Source organism: Triturus cristatus, chromosome 7 (genome assembly GCF_964204655.1).
Source record: "Triturus cristatus chromosome 7, aTriCri1.1, whole genome shotgun sequence".
Taxonomy (NCBI): Eukaryota; Metazoa; Chordata; class Amphibia; order Caudata; family Salamandridae; genus Triturus; species Triturus cristatus.
In genome coordinates, this window is record NC_140590.1 from 1,228,853,610 (window position 1) to 1,228,875,405 (window position 21,796).

A 21,796-nucleotide genomic window follows, 5' to 3' on the forward strand; every position below is an offset into this window, starting at 1 on the left:
TGAATGTCAGCAGCCCTACATGACAAGAACAGATGCATACTGGTAAGTAGCATATTCAATTCCCCACTTGGAAAACTATAACATAAGATCAGTGGGTATTGGAATTATCCAACATGGTTATTGCCTGGAGCTCATCACCACACCTTCAAGCATTCCACCTCGCAGACACAATCTCTCAATATAACATCAAATCATGCCCAAACAAAAGGTGTAGATTGTTGCTCAAAGAAGACATAGAGCCCGTCCCTTTTCATCATCAAAGTTCGGAAGTGTACTTCCTTTACTTTCTAATTCCCAAAAAGACAACTCACTGTGGCCAATCTTAGATCTCAGGCCCTTAACATCATTACATTCTATCAGAACACTTCCATATGGTTACTCTTCAGGATGTGATCCCGCTGCTCCAACAGGGCAACTTTATGTCAGCACTAGACTTAAAGGATGCTTACTTCCACATCTCAATCCATCCAGCTCATCGCAAGTACCTCAGGTTTGTTACAGCTGGGAGGCATTACCAGTTCAAAGAGCTCCCACTCAGAGTCACTGCCGCATCCCATGTGTTCACTAAATTCCTAGCAGCAGTAGTAGCACATCTCCACAGACAAAACATTCATGTCTTCCCATATCTGGATGATTGGCTTATCAAAGCCAGTACACTTCTCATGTGTCAACAACAGACCCGCACTATTCTCCATCTTTTCCATCAACTGGGTTTACTGTCAACATACAGAAATCACACCTTCAACCTTTACAGATTCAGCCTTATTAAGGGGCCATACTAAACACACAGTTAGGTTTGGCATACCCAAATGTGGTCAGGATTTAAAACATCCAAACACTACTACAGCAGTTTCAACCCAATCAACACATAACAGTCAAGAAAGTTATGCAACTCTTTGGCATGATGGCATCTTACATTGCAATAGTTCCACATGCTCGACTACATTTGCACTTTCTGCAAGAATGTCTGGCATGCCAATGGTCTCAATCACAGGGTCAGCTACACAAGATCTAGGGTTGGTAGACAGCCGCACTCATTGCTCTCTGCAGTGGTGGAATACACAAAACCTATCAAAGGGGCGGACGTTTTTCGACCCTGTTCTCCAGCATTCTCACATCAGATGCATCCCTTACAGGATGGGGTGCCCACCTATAGGATCTCACAGTTCAGGGTCTCTGGGATACCAAACACCAGGGTCTCCACATCAACTACCTCGAACTTCAAAATGTTCACCTAGCATTGAAAGCATTTCTAACTCACCTGGCAGGCAAGGTTGTCTTGGTCCACTATCTACTATCCAAGGGCAGTAGTCTATGGATAAACTGGTCAGGGATATTTGCCTATGCTTTTCCACCTCTCCCTTTTCTGCCGTTTGTGGTTCAGAAGCTCAGGCAAAAGTCTCTGACCCTCGTTCTAGTAGCTCCCGCTTGGGCTCCCCAACCATGGTTCACTACACTGCTCTAACTCTGTAGTTCCCCCACGATTAGCTTTCCTTCAACTGGTACCTTCTCGCTCAGAACCATACAGAAACCAGGCACTCAAATACTAAGGAGCTCAACCTTGCGATTTGGCTCCTGAGGTCAGAATTTGGTTACCTTAATCTCCCACCTGAATGTATGAATATTCTTAAGGAGACTCGTAGACCTACACCTAGAGCATGTTACAGAGCAAAGTGGAAAAGATTTGTCTCCTCATGTCACAGTAAACAAAGGAATCCATTTGATTTGATGCAACTGTGCAAAACATTGATTGCTACCTTCTTCATTTGCAAACCTCTGGCCTGGCTTAGACTTCATATTTAGCTGCAGTTGCTGCCTATCTACAAAACAGGCAACACCTATCTTTGTTCAAGATACCAGTTATGAAGGTATTTATGGAAGGCCTTAAAAGAGTTATTCCACCCAGTGTCCCACCTGCATGGAATCTCAATATTGTACTTACCAAACGTATGGGTCCACCATTTGAACCATTGCATAACTGTCCCCTCCAATTCTTATCTTGAAAGGTTGCTTTTTTGGTGACTATCACATCACTTAGGCATGTCAGTGAGCTCCAGACATTAACCTTGGAAGAGCCTTTCTCCTATCTACACAGAGATAGGGTGGTCCTTAGAGCCAACCAAACATTCCTTCCAAAAGTGGTTTCACCTTTCCACCTCAATCAGTCAGTTGAATTACCGGTTTTATTACCGCTACCAGATTCAATTGCAGAAAGAGCTCTTCATACTCTAGGTGTCAAAAGAGCTCTTATGTAATACATTGACAGAACTAAAGAGTTCCATATGACTAACCAAATCTTGCTTTTTCGACCCCTCACAAAGGAAAGCCCATATCTAAGTCAGGCATTTCTAGATGGATAATTAAATGCATTCAGACATGTTATGTCGAAACTAAAAGGACTTTGTCTACACACTCTACTCATAATATAGGGGCTTTCATGGCTATTCCAGGCAATATCCCAATACTTGGTAATTGTAAGGCAGCTACATGGTCTACACCACACACTTTCATCAAACATTATTGTGTGGATGTCCCGGCACGCCATCAAGCCAATGTAGGTCAGGCAGTGCTATGTACTCTCTTTCAAACAACTACAACATCCACAGGTTAGCCACCGTTTTTGGAGAGGGACTGCTTTATAGTCTATGCAAAGCATGTGTATCTACAGCCTCACATGCCTCGAACGGAAAAAGAATATGTTACTTACCCAGTAAGCATCTGTTTGTGGCATGTAGTGCTGTAGATTCACATGCACCCACCCTCTTCCCCGGACACCTGTGGCCATTGCAGTTTTTTTATGCTATTTTATTTGCATGGACATCTCTTTACTTATACTTACTCTCACTCCATTCTTACCCACCTATGGAAAAACAATTTAACAATGGAGTTGATGCCCATGCGCATTATCACTGAGAGGAGGAGTCACTTTGTCTCATGACTCAATAGTCTTCATCCAAGAAAAACAAATTGCACACATCCAGACCCAACACTAGATGGCAGAAGTATCCAGAGTATGTGAATCTACAGCACTCCATGCCACGATCAGATGCTTACTGGCTAAATAACATATTCTTTTTCTGGCTGACCCATAATCCCTAAATACAGTATTAGAATGGTACATAGCTTGCCAGTGTTTCGCTATCGGCCAGCCAGCCAGCCCACTGTAAAAATAGTGTTTGGGTGCTAGTCACTGTAAGGACATGTTAACATTAAATTTTGACATGCTCTACTTTTGAATACCATGCACTCTGCCGTCTGGGCTACAAGGCGTACATAGGGGTGACCTATTAATATTTAAAAGGAAGGTTTTTACCTGTCAAAAGGGTTTACTTTGACAGGCCAAATTGCTCTTTTTACACTGCTACAGTGGTAGCCCTTGAGCCATGTTTGCACTGCCACTGTAGTGGAAGGTACAATAGATGCTGCAGCCCACTAGTTTCATTTAACTTCTAGGACCTTGGTACTCTTTGTACCATATACTAGGGACTTCTAGGCAAGTTAAGTATGCCGATTAGGCATATGCCATTTCAACAACGTACAAAGGGGCAGCACAGGCACTTTACTACTGGTTTGCAAAAATATACAGTCCAGCTAAAGAAGGAAAATCCGGGATGACCATGCAGTAAATACGGCTGTCCTACACCCACTCTTCCATAGTTTCCTCCTCCAACCCCTAAAATAATCCTGAACTCCTAAATATAGTTCAAGTTGCAGCCATATGCAAATCAGACTTGGTCCTGCTGCAATATGATCAGTCAACTCTAGCCCACATTGCCAGGCCATATCTCTACTCCGCAGGAGCATAGGCAACCCCAGCTGGGGGTTTCTGGCCTCATCAGGAAGGTGCAGCTTGAGTCCCGTGGCACAGAGTGCACAGGAGCCATGTCTGGCTTTACCCGTGAGACTTGGGGCATCTGACATAGAAAAAACAAAAAGTGATAGATGAAAACCTTGAGCAGGCACTGGTAATTAGTCTGGGATGCATTTCAGTCCATGTTTTTTGCCCACGAGCCCCAGCACAGGAAACGTATTGCCCTGATGACCTGAAGACATATGGGCAACGGTGCTCTTATAATATCATTTTAGGCTAAGATGAGTGAATTATTATGTCACATGTATGAAATATCTCTAAACAGAGGTCTGATTTATTTGCTTGTCCTCTCTCTCTCTTTCTGTCAAAGATATGGATGACGACTTTCGAGACACTCTGAAGACATATATCAACAGCTTGGTGAACTCAGCTCTCAGTCATGTGAAGGTGGACAACAGGGGGTTCAAACTGACAGCTGGAAAATTGGCAGAGAAAATAAAGGTAAGAGGCACTCAGTGAATGGACAGGCACTAGGATGCTCTATTGAGTTAGAGGTCAGAGTCTCAGGCAAGAGGCACCCTAACCCAAAGAGCTATTACACTTCCTGTAAGAAAGAGACAAAAAACAGTGAGATGTTTTTCATGACAACCTATTGCTTAAGGAGCTGTTCAGAATTCTCTCAGAGCGGTCAAAGCCCCTAGCTTATACTGATTAGTATGCTCCTGAGAGTGTGTGCCTTTCTGAGCTGTAGTAGGCTTCTAAGAGCTTTAACAGGAATACAGTAACCGACCATCCTCACTAATATGTACATTGAACGTTAATGGAACATAACGATGGACAGTACAAATGATTAACTCCAAAAACAAATGCTTGAAAAGAATGAACGTTGAATAGGGTGACCACAAGCTCCAAATGTATTTATTAATAGTTTTTTAGTATATGATATCTAGATCTTGCCCATTTCAGTCTTAACAATTAAACAGTTTATTATGCAAATAAGAGGTTCTGCTCCTTGAAGAGAAAGCAACCACTCAAATGTTAGCACAAATCACGATATTGTGACCCTTGCATTTAGCCTCATTACGTGGATATGTCATGGCTTCTGTCCTACTTCGAAAGTATTACACAGCAGGCCACCAAACCTCTCTAACTAAATGTAGAGTTTAACAGATAGCAATGGTCCCAGCATTAGAGGTAGGTTTTAGCATTATACTTAGATAATATGAAGATGCATAACTGACTCCTCATTGTTACCTTCCTGTCTAATGGGAAAAAGGGTCATAGGTCAGTATGCCATGTTGACTTCACCATTACATCTTGACGCCAGTGAGGTTCCCACTGTCGCTTCTAAAAAGTCTACTCCATGAGCAATCCTGAATACTCTGTTCTCAGTTTTTTTTAAAACATATTTTCTTAGACTTTTTTCAAAGTTTTATATATTTTTGATATGATTTGCTTTAATCATCATATGGGTGTGCCAGGAAAATGCCCTGACACCCAAAACATTTAAACAGCTAGATCTGGTTTCTCTTCCATATACGTGTGTGTGCTCCTTTGCATCTGGCTCAAGGTCTACCATATTAAAGTTCAGTCAGTTTGAAAGTATGAAATTCCCATTAAAACTCCTTGTCATTTAATTCCTCAAATGATGCTTTGGACAAGTAGCATTCTTCAAACTTTTATTTACATCTGTTCCACTTTAAATATATTTAGTGCCATTTATATTTTCGGAGAGAGAGCATTTATCAATCAAAATTTAAATGAATTCAAGCCTTTTTTGTACATCACTTATTTGTCTGTGCATTTCACACTTACTCTTAGGCTTCATCAGGAGTTGTGCTGTACAATTCTGAAAATATAATAACATGTTACTTTTTACGTATATATTTTATTGTTTTAACGATAATCAGTGACAAGAAATATTAAGCAGTACATACATTAACATTGTATAGATGTCAAAAGTTATAAAATGTATGTAGTCTAGAAGAATGGGTATAGGATAGAATGATTACCTAATAAATTGATATTATTTCCTATAGTTATAAACATTTTAATTGTAGACTAGCATACCGCTAATCAGACCCATGCATATATCTAAAAAGGAAAAGAGATGAGAATAGTATGTAAAATAAGAAAGAAAGAGAAAAAGATAGTGTAGAAGAATGTATATTAGAACCAACCTGGTTTTGGTGAGATAAGTCAGATAGTAAGTCTGTTTGAGCTGTCAATTATGGCGTGGGCAAAGGAAGGGGGGTGACAGGGAGGTTGGAGATACCTTAAGCATTCTGCTTCTATTGGAGGGGTGCGCTGCGGGGTAGACTTTGTCTGGTACTACAGAGTTTTAGACATTTCTAAATAGAGGTCACGTTTGTTCCATAGTGGTTTTGATAAAGGCTCCGATAGCCCTTGTTTAAATAGACTCCCAGGTGACCAGTAGCAGTGATTTAGAGCCTAAAATTTAGACTAAAACAGTAGAGGGTAGATCTTATGTCTTAACTGATTTCTCTAGATTTTGGTCAACTCTTCATCCGTAGGGGATCTAATATTAGATATATCACTTAAAAACTTCCATTTTCCAATCATATTTTTATTTATGAGGGTATTCAGTTATTCAGTTTTTCAAGAGCATCATAGTGTCTATTAGCCACCTGACGTAGGTTAGCTACTGTCGCTAAAAATACTATGCAATCCGGAATGTGTGTGCCTGGCACTATGCGTTCAAATAGTAAAGCTATTATGAGGGTGGTTCAGGCATTCTACTCTGCATTTTCTAACCCAAATAGGACCAACAGCATAGAAGAGTGCAGTAGGTATCTGGAAAAGCTACATCTTTTGGATAAAATAGAATTAAACGACGAGATACAATTATCCAAAATTTGCAAGGCTATAAATCACTAAAGATGGGGAACACCCCAGGGCCTAATGGCCTTCCAGCATCTTTCTATAAAATAAACTACAAAACGCACCCTGTTCGAGGCATATGAGCTGCAGATTGTACACTTAGCATAGGTCGCCATCTGGTGTTGGGCCCGGATGTTTGCAGTTTGTTTTTCTTCTTGGACAGTCTTTGGAAGTCACGAGTTTGGTGACTCCTCCTTCGGTCCGTACTGCGCATGGGCTTCGGCTCTATCCTCAGATTGTTTTTTTCCGCCATCGGGCTCGGATGTGATACTTCGTGCTCCGGCTTCGAACTTCTACGGTTCCAGCCTCGACGGAAAATCCTCGATTCTTCGAGTTCCTTCATCATCTTCATCTCTCGAAGCGGCACTTTCTCCATCCCGTACATCGACACCGGCCTTCGGGCCCTCCGCGACTCCGGTCCCGGCCGATGGAAAGGACTCCGTTCAAAAAGTGCCCAAAATGTGGGTCTAAATTTCCCCACACCGACCTCCATCAGGTGTGTAACCTTTGCCTCTCTCCGGAACACGAGGCTAGAGACTGCCCCGCCTGCAAGTCTTTTCGATCGAAGAAGACCATCCGAGATCGAAGAGCTCGACGCACCATGGCGCACTCATCCTCTGCAGCTCCACCGGACATCTTCGGAGACGACGCCGAAGCTTCGGGGCAAACACACACCGAGCAGGAGGAAGACGTCGTCAGCGCTTCCGAGGCCGACGACTCCGACGTGGAGGACGTTACACCAGCGCAGCGGGCCGTGAGTACTATGCCCCCTCCCACCCCCGCGCCGAAAACCAAAGAGACTCAGGTTACTCCCTCGCCTGCCGGCCTGGGCAAAACCAAAACCAAAACTTCGATCACCCCACCTTCGGGCCCGGTGTCGAAGCACCCAAAGTCTCATGGCAGCTCGGGATCGAGCCAGCCGACACCCGGTGCCGAAAAACAGCATCCGGCACCGAAGACTGCAAAATCCAGCTCGACTCTGAAACCACCGGTGCCGAAGCCTGGACACTCGGTGCCGACCAAACACAAATCTGTCGGCACCGACGCTCCGGCGCCGAAACATCATTCGACGCCGAAACACCCGGAGACCTCAAAAAAGCATGGCGCACACAGACCATCGAAACCCCCGGTTCCGAAATCACCGGTGCCGACAGACGACTCGACACCGTTGGCTCTGTTTACACCAGACCCTTTACAAAAGACTTTGTCCAAAGATCCAAAGACTGGGCTTTTGACTTTAACTACCAAGAAAAGACGCCTTGATGCTCCGGCTCCTCCTCCTCCACCCAAAAGGAAGGACTCTGCTACTTCTCCCCTCAAAGTGCCCTCCCCACCACCGCCTCCCCTACCCCCTCCACCTCCTCCACCGCCTCCACCTCACAGGTCTCCGCCACCTTTACCTCACTACGATCCGGCCCCATCCCCAGATCCGGATGATGGGGACCCGGACAATTACCCGGCGGACGCCCCAATGGATCCCACTCCACCAGGGACCCCAGATCCATGGGAGGATTACAATAACCCTGATATACCCAATGTACCTCAGGACGACCTATACCCATCAAGGCCGTCTCCTCCAGAGGACTCCTTAGGGTTTCATCATTTAGTGCAGAGAGCAGCACACTACCATGGGGTGGACATGCACAGTGAACCAGTAGAAGAAGACTTCCTACTGGATACATTTGATATACAAGACAAATCTACTTCCATTTTACCCATGCTTAAGGGTGTCACCAAGCACGCTACAGAGGTGTTCAAAGACCCTGTCAGAGCCAGAGTACTGAACCCTAGAATAGAGAAGAAGTACAAGGCGGCACCCACAGACCCTGCTTACATCAAGGGCCCTGCTCCCCTAGATTCCCTAGTTGTCTCCACAGCTAGAAAGCGGGCTAACTCCCAATCCTCAGGAGATGCCCCACCGCCAGACAAGGAATCTAAACTTCTGGACGCGTCTGGTAAACGCACCGCCTCCCAAGCTGCAAACATGTGGCGCATTGCAAACACACAAGCACTGCTTGCGCGATATGATAGAGCACACTATGACGAACTAGAGGCTCTTATGCAGCACCTTCCAGAAAAATACAAGCACAAGGCTCATGACCTCATACAGGAGGGTAAACTAATTACAAACACCTCCATTAAGTGTGCCCTCGATGCAGCCGACACTGCTTCTAGGGCCATAAATACCAGTGTCCTGCTTCGCCGCCACGCCTGGCTCAGGATCTCAGGGTTCAAGCCTGAAGTCCAGGCATCCATACTCAATCACCCCTTTGACCAGGAAACACTCTTTGGGCCAAAGGTAGACGAAGCGCTCGAAAAGATGAAGAAAGACACAGACACAGCAAAGTCTATGGGGGCACTCCAAACACAAGCCTCCAAACGTTCCTTTCGACGCTCGTCCTTTCGTGGCACAGGCAGAGGCTCCTCCACCGATAACGCCTCTACCTCCTACAAGTCCCCTCCTCAAAATACCTTTTCAAAGGGCAATCAGAGAGGTGGTTACAGGGGTAACAACAATAAGGGCAGGGGCAAAACCAACAACACCCGTTCTGCCACCCCCCCCGCACAATGACTCCCCTCCGCTCCCCCCAGACCATTCCACTCCGGTCGGGGGCAGACTACAAAACTTTATCCACGTATGGGAGTCCATAACATCGGACAAATGGGTGACCCAAATCATTCGGTCAGGGTACTGTCTAGAGCTAACATCTACCCCACCCAATATCCCACCAAGGCACCGTCCAATGTCTCAAGAACATTCCACACTGCTCAAACAAGAGGTACTTTCACTCCTGCAAAAACATGCTATAGAGCAGGTCCCCGTCAACCAACGAAATCTAGGGGTCTACTCTCTATATTTCTTAATACCAAAGAGAGACGAGACCCTCAGACCCATTCTGGACCTCCGGCCTCTAAATGCCTACATACACTCAGACCATTTTCACATGGTCACTCTACAACAAGTCCTCCCACTCCTCTGCCAGGGAGACTTTCTCACAACCTTGGATCTGAAAGACGCATACTTTCACATTCCAATACACCCCTCTCACAGGAAATACCTCAGGTTCGTGGTAGACGGGCAACATTACCAATTCACGGTTCTCCCCTTCGGGGTCACCACTGCACCACGAGTGTTTACCAAATGCCTAGCAGTAGTAGCAGCACACCTCAGACGTCAACACATTCACGTCTTCCCTTACTTAGACGACTGGCTGATAAAAGCCACGTCCTACCACCAATGTGTGCAACATACAAACAGCACCATCCAACTGCTCCACCAGCTAGGCTTCACGGTGAACTACCAAAAGTCCCACCTCATACCATCTCACACAAAGCAATATCTCGGGGCCACTATAGACACCTCCAAAGGTATTGCCTATCCAAACTCAGCCAGAATCACAAGCATTCAAGCCTTACGCAAAACATTCCTTCCCCAACACTCTCTTCCAGCAAGAGTGTTCATGAAGCTCATAGGAATGATGGCGTCTTGCATATTTATAGTGCCCCATGCAAGACTCCACATGCGTCCACTTCAAGAGTGCCTAGCACAACAGTGGAACCAGGCCCAGGGTCAGCTGACGGATCTGGTGTTGGTGGACGGCCGCACACATCACTCTCTGCAGTGGTGGAACACCACAAACCTTTCCAAAGGACGGCCGTTCCTGGACCCGGTTCCTCAGGTGATTCTAACAGCGGACGCATCGCTCTCCGGCTGGGGAGCGCACCTCCTACACCTCACAATGCAAGGTCTATGGACGCCACAGCAAAAATCGCTCCACATCAACCATCTGGAGCTCTTGGCGATCTTTCTAGCCCTAAAATCTTTCCAAAAACAAATTTCGGGCAAAGCAGTCCTCATTCGCACAGACAACATGACTGCGATGTATTATATACAAAAACAGGGGGGGACACACTCTCCCCAGCTCTCCCGCTTAGCCCAGAGCATATGGAGATGGGCAATTCCCCAAAACATCTTTCTCCTGGCACAGCACGTTCCAGGAGTACAAAACACCATAGCAGATCTGCTCAGCAGACAAACGCAACAACTACACGAATGGGAACTGCATCCACAAGTTCTTCACCCATTCTTCAAACAGTGGGGGCATCCTCAAATAGACCTCTTCGCCACCCACGAAAACAAAAAATGCCCAAGCTTCGCCGCCAGATACCCACACCCATTGTCCAAGGGCAATGCGATATGGATGAACTGGTCAGGCAGATTTGCATACGCCTTTCCACCTCTCCCACTAATTCCATTAGTGGTCAGGAAGCTACAACAGCACTCCCTCACACTCATTCTGGTAGCTCCAACATGGGCCAGGCAGCCGTGGTACACCACGCTACTACAACTATCAGTGGTACCACATCAAAAACTGCACGTGTCCCCATGCCTCCTAACCCAGAACCATGGAGAAATCAGGCACCCGGACCCAGCTCAGCTCAACCTGGCGATCTGGCTCCTGAAATCTTAGAATTCGGATACCTTAATCTTCCCCCTGATTGCATGAACATCATCATGGAAGCCAGACGTCCTACCACTAGAGCATGCTATGCCGCAAAGTGGAAAAGATTTGTAATTTACTGCCGTAACAATACAATCAACCCCCTAGATGCATCCATACAGCACATCATATGCTATCTGCTCCATCTTCACAGGTGTAACCTGGCATATTCATCCATACGCCTACACCTAGCAGCGATCGCTGCTTATCTACAAAACAGGCAGCATTTATCACTCTTCAGAGTGCCCGCTATTAAAGCCTTCATGGAAGGCCTTAAACGAGTAATTCCTCCCAGGGCACCACCTTCCCCTGTATGGAATCTAAATTTAGTTCTTACACGACTAATGGGTCCGCCCTTCGAACCAATGCACAAATGTGAGCTACAGTTTCTCACCTGGAAAACAGCTTTCCTTGTAGCTATCACTTCCCTTAGAAGGGTTGGTGAAATACAAGCGTTCACCATACAGGAACCCTACAAACAAATGCATCACAGCAAGGTCATACTTCGCACAAATCCGAAGTTTCTGCCCAAAGTCATTTCCCCCTTCCACCTCAATCAATCAGTGGAATTACCTGTCTTCTTTTCGCAACCCCAATCTGTTGCAGAAAGGGCCTTACACACACTTGATGTAAAAAGGGCGTTACTATACTACATACAAAGAACGCAACCCTTCAGGAAGACTAAACAATTGTTCGTTTCCTTCTCTCCACCACATAAAGGCAACCCCATTTCAAAATCAGGGATAGCTAGGTGGATTGTAAAATGCATACAAATTTGCTATCAAAAGGCAAAGAGAACATTATCTGTTCCCCCTAAAGCCCACTCTACAAGAAAGTTAGGGGCTTCTATGGCTTTTCTAGGGAATATACCCTTAGATGACATCTGCAAGGCAGCCACATGGTCTACACCGCACACCTTCACAAAACACTACTGTGTAGATGTGCATTCCAAGCAGCAAGCTAGGGTGGGCCAGGCTGTACTAAAGACACTTTTTCAAACAGCTGCAACGGATACCGGTGGTCGCCGCTAAGGTTGGGTACTGCTATATAATCTATGCTAAGTGTACAATCTGCAGCTCATATGCCTCGAACGGAATATGCTACTTACCAGTATGCATCTGTTCTTGGCATGTAGAGCTGCAGAGTTGTACACGCCCACCCGCCTCCCCGGCTACCTGTATCCGTTCCAGTGCATCTTATTTAGATACAACACATGGGTTTCTCACTGTTATTACTACGCTCCATCATTTCCCTGTTGGCGAAAAACAATCTGAGGATGGAGCCGAAGCCCATGCGCAGTACGGACCGAAGGAGGAGTCACCAAACTCGTGACTTCCAAAGACTGTCCAAGAAGAAAAACAAACTGCAAACATCCGGGCCCAACACCAGATGGCGACCTATGCTAAGTGTACAACTCTGCAGCTCTACATGCCAAGAACAGATGCATACTGGTAAGTAGCATATTCCTTCCCACACTTGGAAACTCTTTTTACACAATTTAGCACTTCTGGGAAAGTTAAAGGTATGGCCTCAGAAGCCATAATCATTGCCTGTTTTTATTAAAGGTATATATGCATCGGATAACATAGGATTATTTACTCACGTCCCTGGAAAGACTCTTTTACTGCACACCCCCTCCATGGCAACGGCACTGGATGCAGTGAAAGGTTTGTTTGAGTCTCGTTGACTTTCCTGCATTCAGTGCTAAGAAAATGTGAAACAATTTTTTTTCCTATAAATGCCTTATGCCACCCAAGTATAATTTAGTTAATCGCGGCTTAAGGGGCAAGCAAATCAACTTAAAGATTTAGGAATAGAATTTAAAAGAACATAGACCTTACAAAGGAACAATTAGAAGTATTTAACAAAATTAAATCATTAACAGAAGCAGGGTCCCCTAAGTTCATCACTTGGTGGGGAGATCAGAATACGTCAAAATTATGATATCCTCTCAAATAAATTTCTACTCAAGTGTGTTTAAATTATTCGTCTCAGCAAACTTTTTAACAACAATTGATAAAATAATGCCAAATTTTATTAGGATTTTATGATACTTATGGATAGTGCTTTGTACAGAATATTGGCATGTGTTTATAGACTAAACAAAGCTCACAAACGTATGAAACACCTGATCTCCTCTCCGCAATGTGTGATTTATTGTTCGTAAATTTAAGGCGGTTAACCATGAATTTGCCTGCTATGTTTCACTCCACTACATTTCTAGACTTCAGACTGGTAACCCATTTGTGAGCTCTTTGACAAAGAATTTTGTTATATTCTAAGTAATATCTGGTTCGTATTAAATCATTTTCTACCTTCCCAGTCTCTAATTCCAGGGAGACTATTTTGGTATTTAGTATTTTTTTTTTTTTAGCCATAATCCCAATCATTACTTCGCGTATTGTTGCTTTCATAGTATCCCAGATGATTTCTGGTGAAATACTATCAGATCTGATGTCCTCAAAAATGTTGATAATTGAGGATAGGATTGGGTCTGTTGAGTCATCATCTTTCAGTGCTTCTTCATTCATCCTCCATGTTTTGTCTGTGGGTCCAGTATTAGTAAAGTTTAGCTCGATGAAGCTGCATGCATGGCCCGAGATTAAAATTGGCTTGATTTTGGGATTGGTCAATACAGATGTCAGATGTTGATTTGTAAGAAGTTAATCTATTCTCGTGAATACTTTAGGTGGCTGTGAGTAGAATGTAAATGCACTTCCAGTGGGATTATGGAGGCATACTAGGCCATTTAATCCTAGAGATGAGATCAGGTGTTTCATACATTTGTGGGCTGTGTTCGGTCTATAAACACATGCCAATATTCTGTCCAAAGCACTATCCAAATATGGCAAAATCCAAATAAAACTTGACATTATTTTATCAATTGTTTGTAAAAGGTTTGCAGAGAAGGATACTTAAATGTGCTGTACAAAGAGTGTGAAATGAAAGGCTGTAGAGTGTCAGGTTTTTTTCAAAAACAACATTTAGATAGCTAATAAGTGAACTGTACAAACATTTCACACTATATTTCAATAGTTATGAAAGCCCATTTTTTTGTAATTCAATGTGATGAAAAAAATATTTTAATGGGAATAAAACAACTTAGAACACTTTTCTTGTTAATGTTCAGAATGATAAATATGCCGAAACCCAATTGTCACAGATCATTTTCATTGGAAATGTACTCTCTGTAAATGAAAGGGTGCTACCTCATCTTGCTTTAGTGATACATTTATAAAAAAGTGAGTTTTTAAACATGAACTGAGAAACACTTCTGCCCCTGCCTTAATGGCAATGCTATCAGTGAACTAAGAGACATGTCGGGTATCACATATACCCTATATGTGGGCAGGTTCTTATTATACATGGAGCAAACGTTTAGTCTATTGAATCAAACAGAAGAGGATTTTTGTATAGCAGAAATGTTGAACTCGCAATTTTGAATGTGCTCTCAAATGTGATAATGAAGAAAAAGTCAGGTCTTTAAAATAAAATGTGGTCTCTGCAAAGGGTTTTTGAAGGAGCAGGTCAGTGGTGCTCAAGCAGGTTAACGGTGCAGTGTACTAAGGGAACGAAGAACAAATGCTTCACGGTGCAACCAGGTCAGGGGAAGACCCAAAACCCCTGTATAAGTTCTGAGCTAAAAGCCCATAAAAATACAATCACAAAACAAGTCCTGGGCACACGTATACAGTATACAGTTGGTACAAAAATGAAATTATAAGGAGGTCGACACCGGTAGTTCCATGAGAGTTGTTTTATATGAATAATATTTCGTTAAAGCAAACAACGCCAGCCGACACGTGTTTCGTCAACAGGTCGCTACCTGTGACTCTTCAGGACTGGGAACAATATGATACAACATAATCAAAATTTGGAAAACATAATGTCAAAAGGGTACGCAATGTTCATCAGTGTAAATAGTGGGGTGACTTTACACAACACCCTACTAACTGTGGAAACCCTAAAGAAACCTGTTAAAGAAGAAAAGCTAAAAGAAAAGTGGCTCGCAGCTGGAAGCTGCACGCATCATAATATATACATCAAAAGAAAAAATCTCATCAGAACAAATGTCCCTTTGGAATGGGTTAAAACATGCTAAGATTCGCATTAGAACGTGATCATGACAAACAGAACGCGTAACTGTTTGACTAGAGCAAGTGGGAGCAACACAACCTCGTTCAACCTAACATAAGGGGGGGAAATCGTGAACTCAGACTTAGACGCCTCGAGGCTACCTGGCTCATGCTCCTACACACTGTGAGATATGGCCAGAACACTGACTATGAATTACAATACTTCCTGGGCACTTAAGACCCCTCCATGATCTTGCTGTTGTCTCACTTTCATTCAACGTTAAGTGCTACTGATTCATGAGCTTAGCCATGACCGACAACCACTTTCAGTACATCCTTGCCTTTTTTCCAGGGAATCCCCGCATTAGTTTTGACTGTTTACTCTGAGTCCTCTCAACCCTTTTTATTCTATACACTACCATGACTACGTTATGACCGCTTTTCTAGCTTTCCTTTTGATCTTGTTTTCATAATATCATGTGTCATCTTTGTTTTGTTTGGGTTCCTTTTACCCAGAAATATCCTTTCTGTTATTTTGACTGTCATATATCAATATGTCAGGCCCTGAAGAGTCACAGGTAGTGACCTGTTGATGAAATACTACTCACATAAAACAACTCTCATGGAACTACCGGTGTCGACTTCCTTATAATTTCATTTTTGTACCAACTGTATACTGTATACGAAAGCATATCATTGACACAGCTGAGTTTTATACTTTTAGTGGATATGTTAAACAACATTAGAATCCTGCATGTAGAAATCACCATGTTGTACATCAGAGAAATGTTCAGCTGTAACTGAGGCCCAAACTCAGCACCAGGCCACAGAAAGCTACAATGTAGAGTTAAGCATCAGTGTCTCACAGGGGCACTAAAAACCTAGTTTTCACCTCTCTACATCATGAGAGGTTGTCAGGGCTCGAAACTAGTGTGGAGGCGGAGATCCGGTCGCGTCACGGCAGCGTCTGTTATGGAGCCGCGAGGGATCTATGTCGCTGTTATGTCGTCATTTGGTTGGCACAAGGATCAAGGCTCTACAAAGGGAAACAAAGCCATTCTCAGATTCAGCGCAGCTACCCAGTCCTTTCAATCACTCATTAGGCCATCACCTGTCTTCTGGAAGCATAAAATTGGGTTTGTGCGTGGAGGAGCTCTGCTCCTAAGCGCATCAACTGTACTTATGCCCTACTTACTACTATCTAGAATCTGAGATTAATTATTGAATAGCATGTGAACAAACAATGTGATAACAATGTGGTGGAGTCCGGAAGCGAAGTGACCGATTGTATCAGTGAGATTTTTCTTATTTTGTACTTCGATGAACTTCAGGACCCAATAAACACTTCTTCTTGCACATGGGGATCTTAATCAACTTGTAGAAAATATACTAGTATTCAATTCAACCTCAAAACTAGAGCCAAAATAGCCGATTGATTCTCCTGCAGTAGTCTTTATCCAATCATCTATTTTTATTTCCTCTTATATACTTATATCACTTAAGACAATCTTATAAATGGACTCGTGTTTCCCCACTTGCTGTCTAGTTTGGTTTCGGAGGAAGGAGTTTTTTTGGAGAAGGGTTGCTACTTTCTTCCTACTGGTCCTCAATATGCTTTTCAAATGGGGATGAGTCAGGTGACTCTCACTACTTCTCTGTCGCTGAGCTGCCAACTCAGAAGCATGTCAGAAGCATGTCTCTCCTTGGCTTCAGGACAAATCTTGTGTCCACCCATCTACCTAGCCACTGAGGAAGGACTCTGCAGCATGCCTTGGCCCAGTGCTGTGTTTTGAATGGCCCACCAGCGCCTGCTGTAGTGTATATGGGGAAATGGCCAATACTGACAACATACCACCATATTAGCCACAAAATGGGGAAAGGGATTCCTCTCCTACAGAACTGGAGTAGTCTTCTTACCTTAAATGAACACAAGACATTTCCCGTCATTACCATAATGCATGGAATGATTGAATCTATTCTGTACCTTGTAATGGAGATGAAGGACGGAAAATGTCATTCTTCGTATACATAGTGTCTGATGCTCTTCTTGGTGTAACAGCCATCCCACTGACAAAGTCTTGGAGGCTCAGACCCGCATATATCTGCTTTTATGTTAATCTGTGTACTTATTTGAAGAATGCTTTATCTGTTTTGCTATTAAAGTAGAGTTCTGAATCCTTTTAATGCCAGAAAGGTCCAAAAGATGTGACACTCACACCTGTGGCAATAGTAACTCAACAGACAATTTATGGTTGCTTCTGTCCTTGCCCAGCACTGATCAAAATGTATCCCTTCGCTGCCTTACACTAGCAGAATATGCATATGTTTTTCGTTTCTGAGTTGTGATTGTGCTGTCATTTGTGGGTTTTTTCATTCTCCTCTTTGTTCTTTATTCCAGAAATTTGTGGAGCTGATGAAGAAAAATGAGTATAGCTTTTCGTCCCCTTTAGAGGTAATGTTTATTGTTCTTTTATTTTATGTTTTGAACAACATCCTTTGGGTACATGCTGTTCCCAGCTCCAACAGTCTGTATGCTTTATCCTTGGATATCTGTTCTGCCTGCCCATCATAAACGTTGAACGGGTGCCTTTTTTCTCTCCTTTCCTCTGCTTATCTGTCTAATGATCTAGATGTCTCTGTTGTTCTGTGGAAATATGGATTTTTCTGGTCAGTTATGTCCCCTATCTTGGACCCCAACGGTTCTATGTACATGTTACAAGTACATGTATGTTCCCTCCAGTTCCAGTTATGAAGACGCAAATACATGTGCGTCCACCGTTAACATGTCCTCTTTCAGATCCGCCATGAATGGGCCGGATATTCCATTCCTAAGTACGAAAGGCCACCGCCTTTATATGATTCACTTATGCCATTTTACAGTTCAGACGAGTAGGCCCTGATTCTGTCATCAAGCTTTTCTTGCTTTCTGTCTCTGAAGCTCCAGTCCGAGCCTGCATCTGTGACCATGAACTTTGTCTCATTCCCTGCGCGGCTCACGAAGCCTGACATCAGCTTGCTGCCTGCCAAGAACTGTATTTCACCTTCGAAATTATCTGCTCCGATTCCTGCCCAATGCATTCCTGTCTAGTAGTTTAAGTAAACATTCTGCCAGCTACCGAGCAAAGGCCCGGCTTCTCTGTCTTCGTGCAAGTAATTCATAGCCCTGTTACTATGGAAGATTCCTGCCCTCGCATCTAGTGTAGACACTTAGACGCTTGTACACGCACTAACAGTCAGTATAGTCAGTATAGAATAAGATTCTACTCTAAGAGACCTCTCTTCTGGATAACATAGTTCTTTAAACATAGGATGTTAGATATGATTTGGGATTAGGTTGACTTGACCCTCCAGACATCTGTCGCCACATGTAGAGTTAAATGTCAAGTCCCCTTCACCCCCTAGTTGCACGTCAATCACACGTCATGCTGCTGTGTGCGCATCTCTGCCAAGTATTTCTGCTGACATTGCGAAATTATTTCATAGGTCCACCCATATGTGACATCACAACCAATGACGTTTTTTGTTACTCCCAGTTCCACCTACTTTTGCTACGTATGTATGTCTTATCTACACTATCAATTGTTACGCCTCTCGCATTTACTTCACTGTAATGCCTATTGTATAAAAGTGAATAATTATCAATAATGTATGTACTTCACTTCCTGAGCCTCCGTGGTGATGGAACTTGGAGTCCACGATTTCGAAATCGTCCATTGGAATAAAGCCCGTTCTTAACCTCTAATACCACGGATTCTGCCTCTTATTTACTGAGCTATTTTATTATGTTTCTGTATCAAATTAAGTCCCGGTAATTAAATTATTTACCACATAAATGGCGCCCGAACAGGGACACTTTCTCATCTCACGCGCCGGTGGTGCGTTGCAGGCCCGGTCTCCTGCCACAGCTGGACGGACAACAACGCGTACCAGCAGGATTTCCTGTATCTCCCTCCGGTCAAGCGGGGGCGACTGAGGCTGCGATCAACACCCAGACGAGGCGGTGAGAAGTGCGAAGTATCCCGACCAGAGCCTAGCTGAGAGAGCGAGATCCGAGGTATACAGAGGCCCACCAGTTTCCGAAGTCCCGAGTCGAGTCCAGTTTCCGAAGTGTTCGAGTCGAGTCCAGTCCGGTTCAAGTTCAGTTCAGTTTCCGAGGCCTTCCGTTCCGAGCTACCCGGTGAGTACCATTACTGGGGAGGCGTTCTGGCGTGCACATAAGTTGTGCCGGTCCAGACGGGTTTGGGTACACAAATCCGGTCTGCACTGTTTCAGCAGTGTATCTGTACTGTTTAGCAGTATATCTAGTATATCAAGTATATAAATTCAGAATAATTCAGTTAAATGCCGAGTATTATGTTTAGTGATTAAGTTTTCTTAGATCGTCGTCATCATCATCGTTGCTCATGTAAATGTTAAATGTTAAATGTATTGATATGTCCTGCATGTGGTATGAATGACTGTTCATTATTGTGTTTTATTGTATTAAGTTTGTTCAAAACCAAGTATCAGATCAGTTTTCAATATGCCGCTCTTTTCAAAACTAAGACAGATCACAACTAGAAAAGGGGTACTCGAAGAAGCTGTTCCTATTCCTCCTAGGGACACTCCAGGGTACTTCATGTATCATAAACACGGCTTAGACGCTATATTATTTCTTGATTTATGGGTAGACTACACTAAGGAATTACCAGAAAGTCAGAGGTGGCCCGCGGCTGGGACCTGGGATGCAGAGTGCATCGTGAAAGTAGAGGAAGAATTATGGAAAAAGAAAGCTAGACAATCACAGAAAGACGCCATTGAATTATGGCGTAAAGAATCGTATAGACGTACAGAAAAAGCACGTAGACAGGAAGAGAAGAGTAAAGAGAATTCAAATGAAGTCCGAGAAAATCTATTAATTGAAGAAGGTGCACGAGTGAAATCAGAACAAGTAGACAGACAAAGACATGCTCTTATGAAGGGTATGTATCCCCTTCTGGCCGAGGGATTACCTAAGGCTACTGCGGGGATACCAAAAGACTTGCCACCCCCATTATTTCCAATAAAGGTACATCCTAAGGGGCATCCTAGAACCGCAGAAGATGTTTTTCTTTCCTCATATTTAGATGACGCAGCTCCCGAGTATGCTAACCCCGCCCCACACAGACCGTCGGCCGGGGAGGTTCAACGCCAAGATCCTGTATCAATACCTTTACAACAACAAAACCTGACACAAGTTCCGGCAAGCACGTCCGTTTCCACATCTGTTCCTACAGCTACTTCTATAGCTGTGTCCACACCTATAGTTGCTGTATCACGTTCTACGAATCCTTTCACGCCCGATACTCCAGACGGGGCTACCGGAGGTGCTACCAATATTTTTTCTACGCCACCCAGAATAAATAAACTTACCTTTCAAGAGTCAGCACATCCACGTACCCCCAAACTCATAAATTCTCGCACGCTTAAGGAACTTCTTATAGATTGTAGATATGACCCTGTGCCCGGCAAAGAGGACGAAATGATCCTGGCATCATTACGTATCAGACGAGCCGCGGTGTATTTAGGGAAGTTACCAGGAATGACGATGCATCTAGATAATATATATCATTTTGTCCAGACAGGGCGAGATTCTGAATGTATTAACAGAGCTATGGAATACCAGAAAGTGGAGATACAAGGGGAACTGTTACGTTTCCTCATAAATTGCGTAATCAGAAATCAAGACCGACCGGGGGTAGACCCGGAAACAATGGAAACTCTTACCAGATGGAGCCAGAATATATCAGAAGGGAGACATGACAGGCAAAAATGTATAATAGCCATGTGCAGAAAGATCCGTAAAGAAATAGAACGTCTACACGAAGAAAGATTAGCGGTAGACCAGTTTGAACAAAACGAGGAGGAGGAAGGATCAGGACTGCCCACAGGACAGTCAGACACCATAGCCTATGTAGGTAGAGGAAGATCTTGTAATAGTACCAGATGTTTTACTGATCCGATACGTCCGATATGTCCAGATAATAACAGGAATTTCCAAACACCTATAATAAATATAAGGTCCCCCGAGCATTCGTTCCAAGCCGCTGACAAATTACTGCGAGAACGAAGGGGTTATCATTTACTCGATTCTATGGATGAACAAGAATTAGCCAGGTCAGCCGTTCATGGGGTTGACAGTCCCGGAAAATATGGTGATGATACAATAGCACACACATTTTTGAACCTCACCCCAGATGAACAGCGTTTAGCTGGGATTTATATGATTCAACAACTTCTTATACTATATAAAAGCCAACATTCAGATCCTGGTCCCTTACCTGATATATTGACTGAATTACTCACGAATAGATGGAAAGGTTCAGGTACTAAGTTAATTAAGGAAATACTAGAATCCAGAAGGCAGTACATTCTTTTTGTATGTCCTGAACATGTTTCATTGCCCATCAAGGAAAGACCGATGTATTACATGGACAGACAGAATCCCTTACGAGAAGTACACCCAATAAAGGGCGAGGACAATCAGT

At 43.7% G+C, this 21,796-nt stretch overlaps 1 protein-coding gene and 1 long non-coding RNA gene across 2 annotated transcripts in view; one reads left to right on the forward strand and one right to left on the reverse strand.

The window, feature by feature from the left end:
* The window catches only part of RNF112 (ring finger protein 112), a 231,936-nt gene that overhangs the window by 170,879 nt on the left and 39,261 nt on the right, over positions 1-21,796 (forward strand). The window contains exons 11-12 of the mRNA XM_085618642.1: positions 4,182-4,312; positions 17,689-17,742. Of these exons, the coding sequence (XP_085474768.1) occupies positions 4,182-4,312; positions 17,689-17,742 (185 nt within the window). The remainder of the gene's footprint in view (positions 1-4,181; positions 4,313-17,688; positions 17,743-21,796) is intronic.
* The window catches only part of LOC146811671 (uncharacterized), a 143,302-nt gene that overhangs the window by 93,425 nt on the left and 28,081 nt on the right, over positions 1-21,796 (reverse strand). The gene's annotated exons all lie outside the window — the stretch shown is intronic.